The sequence below is a fragment of the Cyphomyrmex costatus genome, unplaced genomic scaffold, assembly GCF_001594065.2.
Source record: "Cyphomyrmex costatus isolate MS0001 unplaced genomic scaffold, Ccosl1.0 scaffold36, whole genome shotgun sequence".
Taxonomy (NCBI): domain Eukaryota; kingdom Metazoa; phylum Arthropoda; class Insecta; order Hymenoptera; family Formicidae; genus Cyphomyrmex; species Cyphomyrmex costatus.
The window spans coordinates 285,591-306,996 of record NW_017277774.1 but is presented as its reverse complement, the minus strand read 5'-3'; the positions used below and the strand labels follow the sequence as shown (position 1 = coordinate 306,996).

Here is a 21,406-nt window from a genome sequence, read left to right as displayed (position 1 = left end):
CACGTTGACATCGAACTCGGATACATTCAACAATTTGTCTGAATTGGATATTACAACTCATCTGAATTTTAGGAGTCTACATCTCGATCGCCACTTAATCAGTGTTTACTTTTAAGCGACAATTTGTTAGATTTTATATCTATTATTTTATTCAAAACATTGAGAAATTTAAAATTTTGATTTTAATAATTTATTAAATTCTTTTTAATAAAACAGAATAGAAAAATTGCAAACAGTAGGTAAACGCAAAAGATACTATTATATAGTATATTAGAATAGTGATAATTCTTTCATTTCTTGCACCTAATAATTTATATGATAAGTTCAATATATCTATGTTTAAAGCCACACTAAACACGTGATTATAGCAAGCAATACTATTACATGTTTTCGATAATTTTAATGTAGGAGAGACTGGAAAAATTACGAATACTTAAGAAAAAATTAACTAAACTGATGATTATTTTATCAATTATATGTATGTAGAAGTTTTTTTTATTTAAAGGATATTGATTTTAGATTACAATAATTAACATTTATATACTGTTACATATTATATTAAAGGAGCAAAGGTAACCTAATCCTTAAATATAACCTAATAATTCGGTTAAATAACATTATGTTATTTTTAACCTCCACGTAATCCAAAATATAAATTAATCCATTTCTATAATTATACAATAGTTTTAAAGTAAGCAACGTCTATATCAATGTATGTAAATAATAAATAAAATTTAAGTCAAATTTAATATACTTTCTTGTGTTAAATTGTTTAACTCGATTATTTTAGATAAATTAATGACATATTAAGTAACAGCAGTTGTGAACTACGCAAATGATTAAAAACAACTCAATTGGGTATAATTTGATATTATGAATTTAACCGTATATATTATTAATATAAATTATAATTTTAATAAATTCGATGTGGTATTGTCCCGCGTGATGACGATGGATAATTTTGAGCAAGGATCCTGTTTAAAATTATAGTTTACATAATAATATATGAATAATTTGATAATTATTGTATAATAGTTTAGAGCTAAATAACTGGAGTTCTTCTATTAATTGATTAATATTAATTAATTGAAAAATAATTTTCAATTTAACTTTTCTCTTATAGATATTCGCAATATCATTTTTTCTCTACACTCACCTTCTTATATATTCATAATAAGTTTTTCTATCTTTAATCATTAATTTATCACTAAAAATTAATCAACTGCTAATCAACATTTGTTAATGAGAGTTTAAAGAAAGTTGTTTAAATCTATTACAAATACATTATTTGTATTCATGATCGCTAATTCTTTTTTTTTTTGACTTAATGAAAACAAAACTAATTACATAAACCGATTACGTAAACCGCTGACCAATTTAATGTGACGATCCTTTCATCCGCGAAAATCGATTCGACGCAATTTAATCAAAACAACTATCCGGCAGTCAAAGCAACTGCGACCATAAATCGCGAGCGTGCCGATTCGAGTGTCATGGCATTTCACTCACAGGAGACTGCATCGAGAGACCGGAGGGTGCAAGAAGTCGAACGGTCTTGTATTGAGAACTCGAGACAGCGAATCGCGAAGGGAAGGAAGTTCGCGGAACTTTTTCAACCCTCCCTCTCTTTCTCACTCTCGCTCTGGGACTTTAAAGGACACCAACTTGGCTTTCACATTTCTGAGAGAACTTGCTCAGCGACGACGGCGACGACAACGAAACGAGCTTTCGACAGTCGTCGGAGGAAACTCCCTTGCGGTTTCTTTAGACATCCGGGACTTGACTTGCTGCTCGTCCGCGCAATTACGGAGTCGATATCATGCAAATTCGCGGCTGCCGACGAAAGATCTCGGCCTTCTGATAAAGAGCGACGCCCGCGAAAACTCGTATGTGTGTCCTGTAGCGTCGACCGAAAATCTGTTTAATGTACGAATCCATTGCTCTACTTATGACGTAATGCACATTGAAGAAAATACCAAATTTTAATAAATATTTGCTTAAATAATTCTAAGTAAATATTTATTAAATTTAAACATATAATTATTCAAAAACCATTAATTTGATTTAACTCTATCATTTTTTAGTAAATAAATATTTAATACAATATTTACTTACAATTAGTACTATTTAAAGAAATATATAAAGATTAAGTAAATTGTTTTTTCAACAACGTAATAGTTTCCGACGCTTTTGCCTAAATTTTATGTATTTCTAGGCTATTTCTCTTTCTATGCATAATGATCAGTTTTCGAAAAAATAAAAATTTAACTTTCTTTAAATTTTTTTAAACATATTCCTCCCTCTTATACATGTTTATATTTAGAAACATAATACGACAAGTAAATCACATATTATCAAGAATTTTTTATGTAATATGTAAGGATGCAAGTAAAGAATAAATATTGATGATGTAAGTGTGATATTTCGTTTGTACTATTTTCATTTTTTTATCCTAAAATCTCTATTCTTACATAAAACATCCTCTTCAAATTTTTATTAAATTGTATGCCTCTGGGCATGCAATATCTGTGCTTTGAACCGTCGATATAACACAATTATTGGATTTTAATTACACTTACCCTGACGGGGGCGAAGATCTGGTCGGGCTTGATGTTTTCGAGACGGTGTTCCTGCTCGCTCTTGTGCACCAGCTGCAGATGCGGCTGAAAGTGCGCCGGACAGAGGGTGCCGAGCGGTAGCGGGGACGCCCATGGCGGTAGATGGGGTGGATCGCGAGTGCCCAACTCCCTGTAGAAGGTCTTCAGGAATCTGCAACGATAGGGTTCGGTGGGGTTATTCAATCTGTGGGCCGTATAGAACGGAAATTCTTCGAGCGAAGTCGTAGAGCGATGGTTCGCCGGATTCCGAGGGGCACGGATCAAGGGTTGATGAAATAGTTTTGGTGCTCCAAGCAAGATAGATGGCAACTGATAATCGCGAGATTCAAAATATCGCATTGTTCAGAGTATAAGTAATATGTCCAAAGTATAAGGGGGACATGGTAATAATAACGATGAATGTTTTAATAACTTTCGGAGTCAAAAATTCCGGCAAATTTTCTACTTGAAAAAATTGATTATGCATAAAATTTCACTTTTTTACGTAGTAATAGCATAGTATAACTCAGAGACGTATTTAAAATTTATATATAAAAATATTATTAGATACTAAAATCTAATTTCGACTATATTAGCGTTTTCCATACTTATTTGATTTATATATATTATAATATTATTTTTTATATTAATATAACATAATTGTGTGAGCAATGCGCATTTTTGGAAGAAGAAAGATATGAAAACAGCGTCAAAATCTAAATCAAATTTGATACTCAATGAATACAGCAGCAAAAAAAACTAAAGGTGAAGGTTTAATATCACTCATGGAAAACAAGGAACAGTGTCAATTTAACATGAGTGATCCTCCCATTTGCTAGGTGATCGGTAAATTTCCCAAGACGACAAAATGATAGTACGAGCAAAATGTTGGACGGTGCATTCGTGTATACTTCGCGCCATATAGATTGATGGATCTTGCAGGAAAGCCCGCAGGGCTATAAAAGTAATCAGGAGGAGAACGTACTGATGGGAAGAAGAAAGTAAAGCTCGCGAGACTTTTATGTCTTCCAGATGATCGGTCATAGAAGTCTGTTTTGATTTTATGGAAGTCATTAGACCGGATATCCGTCTCACGTACACGTCGCTCTCTCGTCACGTTCGCTCAAAACATTCTCAAACATAGCAAATTTAATTCACCCGCACAAATGCTTTTATGTACATTTATGATCCCGCATACCTGCGTCCGCTGTTCTAGAACTGCTTTCATTAACGTCGATTAAATTAAACCAGAGTTTAACTAATGTTAAATTTAAACTGCAATATCGGTTACACTATACTAAAGAAAATTGAATTAAGCACAATTACTATTTGATTAGTACAATGTTAGACTAATCAAAATTACAATTGCAGAACTGTGCACATTGAAGCATTAAATTATGTTTATATAAATTGTGTTACATAAGAAACTCAAGGCGGCAGAAATAAAATGAACTTATAAATTGTAAGGCGTATTTTAAAAATTGTATAATATAGATAACATATTCTTATTTCTAAAATCCATTTTACGTCGTCTGCAATTCACGACAGAACTCGAAACAGAATTCTATTTATATGTATAATTATAAATACAATTATAATAGGTAAATAAAGTTGTAATTTATGTCATTTATACATGGATAAGATTTGTTAATTTATCCGATTGGACAGGACTCTATTTAAAGCACTTATAGATTTCCAATTTTCATTACACCGCACCAGATACAATTGATCAATCACAGATATTTATAATCTTCGCGTATTTGATGCGTTTTTTTTTTAATTTATAAAAATAAAGCATTGCAGTTATAAAATAAATAAATATTTACAAGAATTCTCTCATTAAGATTTATGATTTGGGAAAAATATCAGTGAATTACAAATATCTGTAACATTTAAATTAATTATCTATCTGATGTAAAATTACTATAGAGAAAAAAGCAAAATAAGCCAAAATTAAATTTTGAATTAGAATTGAGATTAATTAAAGTATACAGCACTTTGACGTAAAGTTTCTCGTTATATCGTTACCGGTACTACTTGTATATCTACTTGTACCGAATGAAACCTCCGAGAGCATCATCCCATCCCGGAGCAATGCGAACATAAGCGCGTCGGCAGGCAAAAACACGTCTAATGGAATTAGACTCTCTCTTGGACCGGGAACAACGATTTCGCCCCGGAGAAATAAGGATTCAGTCTCGCGTAGTGAGAGAACTGCGAACGGAGGGAATCATTGAACGAGTGACTCACCTTAACAGTCTTCCCAGGGGATCCCTCTCCGGGGATGTGGGACCGCCGAGGCCACTTCCGGCGCCGAGTCTACGCGAGGACGCGCGCGCGCTCGATATGTATGCGGCCGGCGCGGGCGGCGGGCTGCAAGGCGGACAGCAAACGGGACTGCTACCCCCCGGGGTTGAGAGGGTGTAACTTCTCTCCAGCTCCTGCAACAGACGAGAGAATGGCGGTTATGCAACAACGAAACCTCGAGCTCTCGACATGATACGGTCGAGTTATATTCGAGAAGAATTGAGTGGTTCCGTATACAGGTCCTAACTCATAATTCCTAATATTTTAAATTCTATCAAATTTTCTTATCCCCCTTTTTTTAAAGATTTAAAAAAATTTATTGCTTAGGATAACAATTTTGTAATTTCATTAAAAATACGGGAAATGTATAATGTATTAAAAATTTGAAATTTAACGATTTAAAATTCTTTGAATTCAATGTTTTTGGGGAATTACAATATAATATATTCCATAATTTTACATTTTTTGCTGTATATAAATTTTTATTAAATTCTGGTCTAGATTTGCATACCAAAATTTTTCATTCATATAAAATATTTAAAACAACACTCTTGCTGCATCGGCCATATCTGAGATATCAACCGCAAAATATCAATACATTTCCTATATTTTGCATATCTATGTATAAACTTAAATTAAAATAAACTTTACAATTAATAATATTTATAAAATCGTCTTGTTATCGACAGTTAGTTTATACAATTTTTATTTATAAGATGTATTTGTTTTATACGTAATATAATATTTTCAAAGGAATTTGTTTTTCGTACTAATTTGTGTTGATTTAATTCACTAACTTTTAAATGTATTTTGTAAATTCATTAAAATATGTCGTGCATTCTTTCATTATAAGAAGTACATCAAACTATCAGAATTAGAAACAAATTTAGAGAATGAATGACGGTGAGCTGCAAGGATCTTCACGATAGAAACAAGTTTAAGACGCTAGTACGACCGGGGTGAAGAATCGAATTTACGATTTCGAGAGAAGTCGAAAACAAAGCTCCTGGGTACGAGCAAGCGTTTGATCCTCGCCGTTTTCGGCGGTCTAGTTAAATCTAAGGATTTAGTTTTGGGAAATTTTCAAGCAATTTTGCGAGCCTGAGCTTTATCGCGCGCGCACTTTCACATTGTTAACGGAACTCAAGGATTAAACTTCGGAACTGAACTCGACTCTCAAGATTTATGAGGAGACCGGTGCCCCGGCGACGCCTCCTTTTGAATTTAATTAACGCACCAAAGTTAATTTCATTTTTCAGTTGTTGTTGTTATTGAAAAATAAAATAGAGTAGAAAATAATATAGTATTCAAAAATTTAGAGATTGTTTACGTTCAATGATAATTTCTAAAAGTAATAAAAAATGTGAATACGTCAAGATTTAAAATATAAAATTTAGATTTAAACTTTACGATTTTTAAATTCTATTTAAGATTTGTGTGATTAACAGATTAATTACGAAAATTGACTATACTGCGTATTCCATAATTATTATACGTTTTCTTGTTTGCATACATTTTATTAATCTTCCTTTGTGTGATCCTGCGCATAATATTACATGCGAGAGACCTCCTTTATCAACGAGGACACGCGTCATTAAATTGGAATTTTCATAAAATCCAGCGAATAGAGTATAGCTTCAATCGCGCAAGTTTATTACAACCTCCGAATGGAAAGTAACTTTCGTTATTAACGTGCAATGTTTAACTTTCTGACAGACCTAATCAAAGCTTCTTCTTTTCCCGTTGAGATTATCCGCGAGAATTTCTCGGAATTTGCAATAGACAATCGCTGCCTAAATGGAAATCGGAAAACTTCGAATCGACTAGTCTCTCTCTCTCTCTCTTCCACGGCCAATCAAACATGATTTAAACCATCAATCGTCTACGAACTAATCAGTATCCAACTGCTAGTCGACAAATATTCCCGTAATTACCTACCTACGTACACTAATTCCCGTGCGCTCTTTTGCTTCATTTAAACGGAAAAAGAGATACGAAGCGACTAAAATCCCAGCTAATCCGGAAAACAGTACGTTTGTTTGCTTTGGTGATTCCATTTAAAACCCTTTCTTCTTGCAAATCTGTATTCATATATCACTATTCACGCAACAGCAATCTTTTCAGTAAACGTACTGTGTAACGAATAATTAATCAACCATGTTTATCTTGCACGTATTCTCTATACTATATTCAGAAAAACAAAAGAGATCTTGAAAATTCTACAAGACTATCCCACGTATTATCCTAATTATCTTCAGAAGAGAGAAAAGATAAAAGAGAGAGAATCTTAAAAGAAATAATTTTTCATGATTTACAAAAAAATACAATTTTTTTTTCTACCTATAAAAGAAAAAATATTTTTTTATAAAAATAATTTAATATTTAAAAAACCAATATTTAATCTTTTAAAATAGTAACAATATTGTTGAATGATAGGAAACATTATTTTCTGATCGAGTGTATTTCTCATAAAAGATCTTTCGATATTTCCACGAAAAAAGAGTGCAAGATTTTAAAAATTCACGCAGTCTTAACGAATCAAATGATACCCTTGATTATCAATACGAATGATTACGATGTGTTGAAAGATTACATTTTATTCGAATTAAGAAGTGGAAGACAAGACTAGACTTGGTGGTGAAGCCTTAGTAATCGCATTATTCTCGGATATTAATTCTGCTCGAAGGCAAGGCTGTCTGTAACGACCTTCACCGGGCCACGATGTTAATTGATGAAATGAAACAACGAACAAAGTAGAGATCTTTCTTTTCTCTCTCTCTCTCTCTCTCTCTCTCTCTCTCTCTCTCTCTCTCGCTCTCTTCTCACTCAGGATTCCCATTAAGTTCCTGAAAACGGTAGAACTTTTGCAATCCGATTACGAAGATAATAGTACATCTTTATTAAGGTTCCCTACCTTTCTTTATGTATTCCGTTCTATCCACTTTATATCCGCTATGTACGTAAGACCCATTTTATTGGACACAGATTTATTTGTCGCAAGTTCTTAAACCTTTTTAAAACTATGCTTATTGTAATTTCATGTTACTTATAATATTATTTATATATCGCATAAAACAGATCTGTATATAATTAAGCCCTTTTTCCATCTTCAATTAAGAACATTTATCCGAATATCTGTCCAAATTCATTGAACGAAGAGACTAATTTTGATTCTTTTGTCTTATTCAATTGAGAAATTGAATCCTTTGGTTTAATGGAAAGACAAAAGCATTTTATTCGCAAGTAAAAATTTGAACAAATCTACTCTAAAACCTCTCTGCTTTCATATTTATCTTTATCTCCGTTCCATTTTTCGGCATAACACAGCAGATGCAGAATGCATTTACTATTTGAAAAAATATTTTATACTTACTAAAGACGTACTAAAAACGTTCTAATTTATAATACAATACATTCAAGTAATTAACTCTAGAATTTATATTAAACCATCGATATAATATACCATAGTTATTATTATCTCGCGCATTATCGAAATTTCCAAGCATCTGAAATCGGAGAATGCGTCTTCTACTTAGAACACAAGAGGCTGTCTGAAACGGAGCGTACAATGGCCGTCGAATACCACGAAACTATAATACCGGAACGGAACGGCAGCGGCTTCGACGATCAAGTCGCAGAGGAGTAGAAAGGACATGGAGAAATAGAAAGAGAGAGAGAGGGGGAGGGGATGAAAGGGGAAGAGAGGATACGAAGGAGTGAGTACGAGCACGAGCATTAATCCGAGATAATTGCAGACGTAGTGAAGGCGACAAAGGAAGATCTCCCACGTTTTCGATGCAGGCACGCGCCTTCTCGCGGGCGGACAAAGGGCTGCTGCCATCCATTCACGCTTCGTCGCGAAACACCCTGAGAGAGGAAAATTACGCATCTTCGTTCTCATTAGCGCGTAAGATTACAGGTAACCCGTCGAAATTATGGGACGAAAGGCGCATCCTTCGCGCACATGCGATGTACGTACACCTGCATGTACCTGTATGCACCAGCAGCGTACTTTGGAATTTACTTTGCAATTATCCGCCGGTTACATTAGCCGTTGCTATAGCAGGGATAACGAGCGCAGGTAAATTTTCCGGATGCGTCTAATAAAGTCATTACTATCTAATTAGGTGCGCAGGTCCATTACGGGAGCGATTTAAAGCAAGCGCACGCAAGTACTCGACTTTACAATATAAATGTCTAATAATTCTTTATATCCCCTTTGTGGCCACTATATAAAATGGCCTCGAGTCTCGAGTCGCGTTTAATTTGAGATAATTTAACGGTATGCGTATAGAATTTTTTACTCTTTTCGGACAGTATTAGCATGTTTATCGTGCTTGAAGTTTATTACCATATAAATAGTGTCTAAAACAGCGAGAGAAAAGACTAAAAAGGCTATTTCGTGAGATCATCAATTATAAAATAGATCTTCATTTACAGCAAATATTTCAAGTTGTTTTTCCTCATCTAGTTGCGTACTTCGTAAATTTTTTTTATTTATGATATATAAAGAATTAATATCTTAATTTCTAGTTCTACTATCTGATAATTTTAATTATTCCACTATATAATGTCTTTTCTTGTATGAAGAATAACTTATCTCTTTCTGTAAGATGCTGTTTCTGATACACGCTTTATACTTTACTTATCGTTCGTATTTAAATGCATATTTTTAATTTTTATTGATATAATAATATTGAAATAAATCATAATTTTAAATTAAAATAAGTTTATAGTTCAGTTTAACTTTTCTGTTATTCGCTGACGAGCAATAATGTTTCATAAACATTCCTGTACAGTTCTACAATAACGCGAATATAGTTCTACAATATCGCAATTTTGCTGATTTATTTAATCAATTAATCAATTTCTCCACATTCATTGATTTCAATCATCAGCGATATATCGCGATCAATTTTTACCGCGTACTAAGTACGCTGCGCGTTGGCATTACAATATGTACATCGCATTTCGAATGAGAGAATATTCGCAAAAGCAATAACGCTCGCTAATAGATAACGCCGACATGAGGTATGTGATATCGAAACCGAGCAATTAGTAAAACGTGCTTGGCATACCTTGCATAAGCAGACACATAATGCGAAGATGCACCGCGCCGCAATCAACGCGATAATGCAAAACACTTGTTAACAATTTCCTAAGAAACTAATTTACTTTTTATGCGAAAACCATCTCTCTGGATTGTTCACTTTCTAAAAATTTAATAACGAATTCTTTCTAATACCGACGAAGTATCTAATACCGACTCTTCTGATTTGAGATTTTTATAATTTCTCAAAAATTTCTGACGTTTCCTATATTTTATATTTGTTATAATATTAAATAAATCATTATAGTTTTATATTAAAATGGGTTGGAGGGTCAATTTATTTTTTTGTGTTATTTGCAAATAGTATATATGAAAAAGGATCGTCACATATAATTAAAAATCCATTTGTTACGAAATTAGATTCATAGCAGAAATGAATAACATCGAACGTCTCGATAAAATAAAAATTGTAACTGTCTCGTCTGAATCTGTCGCCCTCTTCATTTCAACTGCTCATTATTTGACTGTGTAAATTAGTTTGCGATTTAATTCGCAACGTAATTATTATCGGATTATAACAACGCACGATCTAAAAATTTTCAAGTAGTATCGACAACTATTGTTATGATTAAAATATATATAATAACAGGGTTCTCCTTAAAATATTATATTAAATATACATTTGAACTAAAAGTATAAAATATTTAAAATAAACGTAATAACTGCAAAATTCTTCAAATTATTCGCTGCAGAATAGCACGAAAATTCTATTAATTTAACAGAGAGAATTTACTTTGCATTATCAAAAAATTTAGTTGCGCAAATAAAGCTGTTCTAATTATTTTATGTTATTATTTTATTTTAAAATTAACAACGCATTACATCCTTTCGTTTTTAATTAGAACTTTTTTGGAAACATATAAATTTCACTACATTAAAAAAAAATTATTCATTAATTTCTATAAAATTTTAAAGAAAATAGTAAGATTTGTTGGGTATACTATCAATGTATTGTTTGCATAACTAACGGGTGATTTATGATACAGTTTTAAATGAGACAAACAATTTGCATTTCTTCGGAAATTGACGCGATTCACGATGAGTAGGAGAAATAAGAATCAGTAACGATAAGAGAGTCATGTCGAGCAAAGATGCGCGCATTAAAGTTCTCTCTATCACAGCCGGAAGTTAATTTAATCCCAATCCAATTAAGCCGGATATAACGTTGAGCCTCTTAGTGGTGGGCGCGCGCAGTTAGGCGGTTACAGCCGACGGACCCACGGCACGTTAATCACGGCTGTATAAATTGGAAATTGGCCGTGCGTCTAATAAATATGAAATTGGACGATAAATCGAAGGGAAAAGTGACTTGCGATGTATTATACCATCGCAATGACACGAAATAGAATTAATGCATTAACTCGTATAATATGCGCGAGGCGTTCATCCTATCGACTGGAAACGTGAAACACGATGCTCGTCAACCAATCGCAATGAAATCGTAACTGACATGTTATTCCGACGTTATCTTTTTTTTTTTTACCAACATTTATTTGAACTGGAAATTGTATAAATTCAAAACATATAAAGAACCGCTTTAACCGAATACGGTATTGTTCATTTATGTGTTTAATTTCATCGGTCAATTTTCACTTAATATTAAATATATTACATTAAATAATTAAAGATCGTTTTTCAACTTCACACTCATCGATCTGCCGTATGATCGAACGGAATATCCATTTACGAGCCCTCACGGTCTTGTTAACGTATACGTGCGTGCCAGTTAAGGAATTGGGTGTAGGTGTGCTGTCGAGACATTGAACTAGCCGAGCTAGCGAAGGTACCGAAAGAAAGAGCATTTTTCAACGTCGTGAAAACAAATGGCCCGCGATACAGGTCCACCTACGTCTGCGACTTGGCCGACGAGGGAAGGAACGTGCAACCGGTCGGTCGTGCAAGTTCAAAAAGCACACTTCGAGGAAACCGGGCTACCTCCTCGCTTTTTACGAGACGTTCTGGCCTCCCTCTCGACGTGTGGCACTTCGATTGCCGCGACTCCCCAAGCGAACGGTCCAAGATGCCCATTACTAGAATTGCTTTACGCGGCGTTTCGGGTCAACGTACATTTGTTACTACCGCGGTCGTCATTATCGGAACTGCCGACGAGCAATATGTCTGAAATTTGGCTGTCGAGTATTACGCGATCCGCATCAATAAAACAGTAATATCAATTCAGTCATACCAATTCTATATTCAGTAATAGAAATGATTATGTGCGTATCATATTGATTACGAGTATAATCGAATAATAATTATGTGCGTTATAACTAATATCTCGACATACTATTGTATATGTGCACCGCTAATTATGCGCAAAGTATAAAACTAATAATTAAATATACTTACTCTCCTCTCTAAATAAAAAGATAATATATATATATGTAAGGATACCACAGAGTACAGATTTCCAACAAAAATTTTAATTCAGTAAAACTAAATCTTTTTCAAAGAATATGATTTCATAGTAAAATATCCTCTCTTACTAATGACAGAATTCACATTCATTGATTGAGGAAGTTTCTGCCAATTATTGCAAATAATTGTAATTAAACTGGAGTTACTAGACTGACGTAAGTAGGAGCTATGTTTAATCAGTCACAACGAGCCATCTTTCGACGTTTGCTTCTCTCTCCCTCTCTCTCGGTTATTGAACTTCTCGACGACTTCGCTCTCGTTAAGAGGGTGGAACCGCTGCTGTTCTCGTGGAAAATCATAATTACACAGACTTAATTGCATCAATCGATGTTGCGTACCCGCGACTGTTTATTGAGCACGCAATAAAGGAGAATGAAAATCGAAGGTAAAGTGTGAGAATGCAATTTACGTGCAATTTTCTCTAAAATTGGAAAAATAGATAAGAAAGAAAATAATTTTACGATAGAATACTGTCATATATTACACAATTTTGCAGATTATGAAATTTAATTGGATAGGGATTGCGTAAAATTGGATATAACAAAAACGTAGAAGAGTTTGCTGTAAAAACATAAAAGCATATCTACTATCTCGTTTTTAAAAATAAATTTAAAAAATGTATTCCATAAATAACATAAATTTAACATTTTAAACTTTGAACGATGTATAGTTGTTCTATATAAATTTTTAAATATTCTATTCAGTTTATTTTAGAATCAAACACTTGTTAAAATTTATTCGCCCTTCTTCGATTATCCTTCCCCAGACAGTCCTTTACGTCTTTAATGAAAAAGGGAACCAGACTCGACTTCGTCTCGTCGGATAATCGCAATTGTACAGAGTTAATTGCACGCGAGCGGATGGCAGCTGGCAATGTTTATTAAACGCGCGATGAAATTAATTTACTGCTCCTCTTTCGGAGATGGAAGAGACGTCGCGATTCTTTCAGTAGCACCTTTTATCTCGCTTCCTCCATCAACGACGCTTTTCACTTTGATGTGATTGCCACGAAGGCACACGCATAAGTTTTCTCGATTCACGTGCGCCCAGCTTTTATGGCAACACCGGCTGCGACAAAGGCGAGTAAGAAAAAATGGCAAGAACGAGACAATTTTTAGTGCGTTACTTTCTTTTGCTGACGTGCTATTAGCATCTATTAATGTTTATTTGCGTGATTAATTACCTGCTAAAGCGTTTAAATTTGGAAGAAATTATTCCGAAAAGATTAAAAGTTTAAATTTTGAGAGAATTGTATTAATTTTTTTCTTTACGCGTTTACACAATCAACAAAATTATTCATATAATTTTAATAAAATTTTAATGTTTTAATAAAATGTATTACTTTTTTCTCACATTTTACTCAGATGAATTTCAAAATGGATAATTAAAATATAATTGTAAAGTTTATACATTTTAATTATACATTTTAATTATAGTTTTACAAAAAAAGAGATAAAAATGCTTTTGAATAAACCATATATAGTTAAAGTTTTATTATTTAATAAGCATGCCAAATAATAACAAAGGAACAATTAATGGTAATTTAAAAATAATTTAAAGATTGCCAATTAAGGCAACCTTATTATCAGGAAGTGATTGGTTCAACTGGTAAAGAGTGATATTTTATTCAAATTCTCTATTCACGCTTAAAAACTACCATTCACCTTTAAATCTCGCACTTATATCTTTCAAAAATATCAGATGTAATTAGAAAAATTAAGATCTACAAATGCAGAATGAAAAAACACTTTCAGAAGTTTCATGCGCGGATTTAAATGCAAGATTAACTAGCTTAGTGGAAGAATGAAGATACGTTAGAAATTCCTGCAGTTTAGCCTGTTATTCGAACTGCAATTTCAATAGACCATTACTATGATATTAGGATATTTTTGTTACGATAATCACCGTAAGCAAGTTAATACTCGAGAAGATTTGTACAATTTATATCCGTATTATTAATTTTTCATTTCTTAATTTGTACGATCGTCGTTTCGGGAATATCGCACTTTGCTTTGATTTGAGAGCAGCGTTAACATCACCAATTGCAAACTAACATTTCAGTTCACGATTAAATTACACGTTTCATCCATCGTGTTTTTCATGAATTTTTTAAAAATGTGAATTATATAATTGTATATTCCTTTTTCGTAAAAAAAATATGTTGTTAAAATTATAAACTTTTTAAATTTTTTATTAACGTTTACCGTACAATTTCTCTTTGTAATTAATTGTAAAGTTAATACGTTGAATAAATAATCTAAATATTTTATTTACTGGTAAATGCATTTTTACATAGTAAAATAGTGTTCTGTATATAATAATGTAATTATTTGAATGTTTTGTGCAATTTTTTTAATCAATAAAATTGTATGAAGTTATTTAATTGTGATAATTTAAAGATAATTACAAATAATGACAAACATATATCAGTTATTTTATACTGATTGTTACTAATTCCAAATATTCAAAGTTATATCATTTAATTGACCGATCATCTAATACTTATAAATTAATGCATTTACTTAATAATTTTCTATGTGAAACTAACCTGGATTGTATCTGGGCCAATTATTCAAAATAATTCGTATAGTTTAGGTAATTTACAAGAATCGCTGATGTTTCGAAAATATCCGCAAGAATTTTCCTTCAATCGTAATTAGCGAATATGCGCGCCGAAGGCGGGATGCGTAATGAGAGCGCCTGTTCGGTAATTCGTCCGTAAATTAGCGTGCTTGAACTCGTTTCGAGGCGTTTTAACAGCCATGCGGCTTGCAAATTGACAGAAAAACGAGATGGCTCAAAGTTTCGTTTAAACGATGTTTTCGGTGGCCGACCAGACGCGTATGAAAGAGTAAAAACCTTCTCGAGATAAATGCGAGTATCTGACGCTCTCGAGGTTGTTTTTGACCAACAACTTGCGTGTATACATTAATAAAGAAATATTCAGCTACATTTTGCATTGCAAGTTTGTAACAATAATGATTAAAGATGATTAATCAACATAGGTTGTAGATTTAAAATAAACAATGTTTATTCTAATAGCGTCTATGCTCTTTAATATTTAAACACTCAAAATATAATTAGAGGAATAATTGTAATAGAAAGAGAGAAAAAATTGATACGTATTAATAATGCTTGACATATTATTTGTTGCTAACAAAAAAATTTTTATAACATTACTTTATGGTTATAAAATAAATAAATACATAAATATATTTTGTAAATTATGTCGTGAACCATACTTGCTTTTATTACAGCACTAAATTGTGGCATTAAAATTGTAGAATCAAAATGTCTTCCTTCAAATTTTTATTTTCTTTGGAAACTATACGTTTTACTATGTTGCGTTTTTCCAGGATATTACAACAAGAGAAGTTCAACATCGGGTGCATCTGTAAAGAGGGGTAAATAAATGGTCAGAAGAGCTTACGGAGCGGAAGCTCAAGCGCGATATCGCGGCGGAATCGACACACACGCATAAGCTGCTCCACAACGCTCGCCACGATATTGACATTTTCTTCGACCCCTCGTTTTCGATTCGTTTAACCTTCAGCTTCGAGATGCAATCCCTTTTAGAATCCGCATTATACTTATAACATTTACTTATGAGAAAATTGTACTGGACTCTTGTGTAATATTATCACTTTATCATCTGCGCAAAGCGATGTTTCTATAGAGATAATCATTTTCTAAAGCGATGTTTTTCTCAGATATAACATTATTCGCGTGAATGACGCTAATAATTTACAAAAGGTAAAGTAGAAAAATATGACTACCTTTAGAGTAAAAGGCTATTGCTTTAGTTTGCAATTATGTAACGTTAATTGTAAACTTATTTTTATGGAAAAATATATAATTATAATTTGTTATATAACTATATTTTATTTAAAAAATGAGCGCAGCACACACATATAGTATATGTGTGTGTGTGTGTGTGTATACATATATACAGAATCAGTCTTTGGTACACATGTTTTATAACGTGTAATACAATGAGGCCAATTGTTTTCTGCATTTTAAATGAAAAGACATAGATAACATGATGAATCTTGTGATCTCTTTGTTCTGATTCATAAACTTATCAGCTTTCAACAAACACTATCTAAGGGCTATTAGCTGCGAATTCTGCGGTAGATAAATCACTTGTGACTTTTATACGAGATGATTATGCACGCATTTCGGGTCGCAATTTCTTAGACCCCAAATTTATAGCGTTACACTCTAACCATCTTATACGAGCATTAAATTGCATTACGTTATATAAGATCACGTTACGCGGCAAAGGACTTACCGTTGCCGCAGTAATTAACCTAGTAGTACTCGAAGGATCGCGAAGGTCGTTGCACCAGATCTTGTAGACTGATGATAGATCCCTTTAGACCTTGTGATACATCAAAAGGGAGAGAATCCGCTTCGATCGCGCATACTAATTCGCAGAACAGGATTAAATCGTTGAGACAATAGATCGACGAATAGGTACACGGGTGAGCCAATCAGATGCTATAATGCAATCAAATGTACTACGTAATGTAGGATGGCAAGGAGAAACACCAATTTGGACTAAAGGTATTTTTAAGAAAATAACAAAAACGCCAAATTAAATATTTCTCTATAAATCTTTTGAAGTAAGAATTGAACCAGTTTTCAAAACAAAGAGTAAAAACTTTTCACTCTTGAACAAGAGTGGTACATTTTCACTTTTTTTTGGTGCAAGATTTCACTTTTTCAAAATGAGAATCATTTCAAAAGAAATAAAATTTCCTTTTTTTGGAACGAGACTTTATATCGATTAGAGTGACTCTTACTCCAAAAGAGTGAATTCTTACAATAAAAAAAAAACAAAATTTTACTTCTAAAAAGTAAAAATCTGTTATTCTTGTTCAAGGGTGAAAATATTTTCACTCTTTTCAAGACTGATTCAATTTTTAATCTGTTGGGATGAAATATCACACTAAAACATTTAGAAAGTTCTTACTTTCCATGGTAAATCTTTAAATTCGTAAATTTTCCAACATTGCTTTGTACGTACATATCGCGAAATATTACGAAACAGAATATCAGTTGTCCAGAATGTCAAACATATAATTTCAGAAGAAGTAAATGTTGAATTGTTTGCGAAAGCTCTCTCATTTAATATATTAATCTTTATTCATTTATTGTTTGGCAGAACGTTTCGTGAAACAGCTTTTAAAACAAATGTGATATTATAGTTTACAGTTGTGACAAACGTTACACATTTATAAATTATTTTATAAAATTAAAACGTTCTTTTCAAAGTATTAATGTATCTTTAATCGTGCTAGAGATATTTTTTTTACTCTCTGTTTCTTCTTCTGAAAGATTTACTAGTATTTAACAAAATGTATTATTTCCGAAACAATGTACTCTAAATATTGATTTAATTCATTACATTAAAAAAAATCTCTTTCTTTTTATTTTTCCTATGTGCAATATTTAAAAGTTTACACGGTTAAGCATTTAACTTTTCACTATAAAATCATAATTTTCAAATATGTTTGTTTTTGCGGTATGTAATACAACAAAAGAAAGAGAAAGAATAACTGGACTGTATTATTTTTAAAACTTTATTTAGTTTTTAATTTGTTTACGGATTCAATAATAATGCTGTATGCAGAATATATGAAACAAAATTCTGAGATAGTCGAGATCAAATATATTCAACACAACTTGCATATATATATACATATATTATATATATATGTGAATATTTAAAATTTATTGACTTGTTCCTCTTTGCTCGTACAATTAATTTTTCTAAATTATGATAATAATTACTGCTGCATACTATTTGTATTCTGCTTGAAATATATTTAGTAGACATAAAACATACAAGAATTACTTAAATTTATTAAATTAAAAAGTAAATTTTTCAGTTTGGAAAATAATCTTGTTTTTATTCATTTAAAAGTTAAACGTGTTCACATGGAGCAATGATATTGGATTTCTGTACTTGGAGCAAGTTGGTCAAGTTGGTCGACTTATCATTAATTTGAACGATCGCAAAGGTAATTGTCGTTCTACATTCATCCAAGATATTGCTTTTCGTGTCAATGTCGTCGGAATCCGCAGAAAAAATGGTAAAAATCCTTTTACTATCTGACGGAGAATTGTTGGTAAATTGTCCACTGCATAACCAAGAACGTTATAAATTCTACGAACAATTTTCTCTTCCTCCCTCTCTTTCTCTTCTGCAAATCGTCCATTTTTTAATATAAATATCTCTTTATTATTTGCAAACAAATTTAAGCACAGATTGTTAAAGCTTAAAATCTTGATGAGTTTAACTTCTATAACTATGAAGAAATCTAACTTGTATTAATTCTCTTGCTGCCATTATCCCGGATGCATATAAAAATATTTTTGTTATGCTTTTAACAAAATTCTTTTTTGGAGTGTTAATGATGTAAAGAAAAAATATACTCGTATACTTATAAAAAGATATCTATCACGTCTATGAACCATAAATACGTACGTATATTTAGTTTATTTTTTATTTTTTATAGGATTTTTTACTTTTTTAATTAATCACAAAATATTAAATAATTTAAAACTTAAAAAAAAGACGCAAATTTCATTGTATAACTGTTTTAAAATTGCAAATAAAATTCGCGTCTTTTTTATAAGTTTTAATTCAAAAGATATTATATAGTTTAGAATAGGGGCTTCTTATTGTTTCTTAATATTTCGTGCTACATCATGTATATCGTGTCGTTCGATTCTTTCTGTCGCTGTTATTACATTCCCATCGAGTTGTCGCCACGAGGCTCGCTTCCGCTGTCATGCTGCTTTTCTTTTCTGCATCTCCGCTTGCGAGAAGCAAAAAGAAAACGCCGGCAAAATTGAGAAAGTGCAAGCTCGTCCGGCAGCATTTATCGTTGCAATGTCCTTTCCCATTAGGGATTAAACTTTGTGAGGAAGTGGTAATTACAGAATCTTCGAGGTGACATTCCGAATGCCATGCAAGTCCTAAGCACTTAGTGTTTATGGGTCCGTTACGATATCAGTGGGTAAATATCTTTAGATACATAGCGAAAATGCAGCCGCAATTAGGATGGAATTGAAACTTATAATTAATTTAATTTAGCAAAAAAATTATAGAAGCGTCATTTTGTAAAATGTAATATCATATATAGCGTTAAAAAAAAATTTCATTTAAAAAAAAACTATTTTTATAAAATTTCAATACTAATTTTTTTCATAAAAGAGATGAAAGACACTTTGGGGAAAAAAGTAAGTCGAACGTGCTTTAAAACTGAAGTGACGAATGAATTTAAATCGTTTTTAATCAGGTCTATAAAAAAACTTTTGAAGAAGAGTCAAACGCGAATTTACATTGTCGGTAATTCGTGTAAATGCGGTTTCTCGGGGTGAGATTTACACAACGTTACGTCAACATGTACTAAGGTGCATGACGGGGGATCGAGGACGCAACCTTTGCGGCTCGCATCTACCCAAAGGTAGCGTGGCCATTACAGATGCATTTGCTTTACTAGCAAATGCATTAATAATCTCAAGTAAGGGTCCCCGAAGAGCCCCGCTGAATGTTCTTTGAATATAGTAGACCGCTCGTTTGGTCCGCTAGCTCGGTATTTTGCCTTGATTACGCATAGAATTTCTCGATGAATACCGTATACTAATGAAGCGTGCATGCACCGCCTAGATTATTTTACGGTGTAATCATCCATGTCTTGGTAAATTATTTCGTAGCGACAGTTACGCTGCCGATGTGTATCTTGTTTCCTCTGCTATCGTGTCTGCTCAGAAACACGCGCGATAATCTGGATTATCAATAAAGACTTTATTGCATGGCCCCGTTTATTTCGAAACTAGATATCTCATATATTTTATATCTCAGGTGCGCTTAGAATATTAAATTATTTTAATTATATCCTTTTTTAACAAAAAAATATTATATAAAATCTAAAATTAGATATTATTTGACAGTTAAAAAAAAATCTTTCTAATTGTGAGTTCAATCGATAAATTAAACAATTTTTAATTAAATTTAAGAAAATAACTCGGACCTCGTTTGAGTTCAGCATAAATGGATTTATACGCTGCAATTTACTTTCTCGTGCATGCACTTACTTTTTATCGCCTTAACATCTTAATCTGCCATTAAGGCGCGGCTCAAAGCCAAGTCGAGTAGTCGTCGTTGTCGTCATTCCATCGCTTGATGGGCGGTTAAAGCTCCCGCGTGACGCGCATCGCGACGTCGAAGTGGCGACAAAGCTTTCTTGAGAACACGTTTCCAGTGCATTAAGACCATTGCACGCGTCTCGCGGACGAGCAGATTTCCGGGTCGTTCATGAATATTTAAAGGCGGACGAGATAGGGCGACAAAAGGATCGAAAGGGCTCCGCTAAGGGCCTTAAACGCTCGGCAAACAGTCGTTCGCAACGTAAGTTGGTTGACAGAATTTTACATGCTTTTCTCGAAGGAAATTGCTGTAAATCTCCTCGATCATGTAAAACTTCCATCGTAAAGTATCGAAGGCGCGATAAAATCTTTTAGGAAATCACTACTCTCTCTTTAATGTGTCATATAAAATTTAAAAAAAAAGTAGTTGCAACATTTATCGAGATCAATAGTACGATTTTTTAATATTTTATCATTTTTTCTTCGACCTTATATTATTAGAATTATTTAACTTTTACTCAAAATAATAATCTCTAAATGAATAATATACTGTTCTCTTTCTAATTGCATTTTGAAGATTGAATCTCACTCTTAAACATCAAAAATTGAACCACTCTTTTCAACACAAGCTCTTTTTTTTTTTACACTTACGCGTCTCCAAATATAAAGTAAAAATTGTTTTACTCTATTCTAAAAGATAGAGAGTGGAAAGTGTATATATACATCTTTATTTAAAAAGTTATAAGCAATTGAAAAATTATTGAAAAAATTAAAAGCCAGGTACGTTAAGCGTTAACTTTAAGAGTTAAAAAAA

The 21,406-nt window shown here is 32.5% G+C and overlaps 1 protein-coding gene across 1 annotated transcript in view; it reads right to left on the bottom strand.

Annotated features, from left to right (window-relative positions):
• The window catches only part of LOC108776365 (uncharacterized), a 141,264-nt gene that overhangs the window by 69,318 nt on the left and 50,540 nt on the right, over positions 1-21,406 (bottom strand). Inside the window, exons 3-4 of the mRNA XM_018542964.1 lie at positions 4,848-5,038; positions 2,580-2,769 (exon numbers count right to left, since the gene is read on the bottom strand). Coding sequence (XP_018398466.1) covers positions 2,580-2,769; positions 4,848-5,038 — 381 coding nt within the window. The remainder of the gene's footprint in view (positions 1-2,579; positions 2,770-4,847; positions 5,039-21,406) is intronic.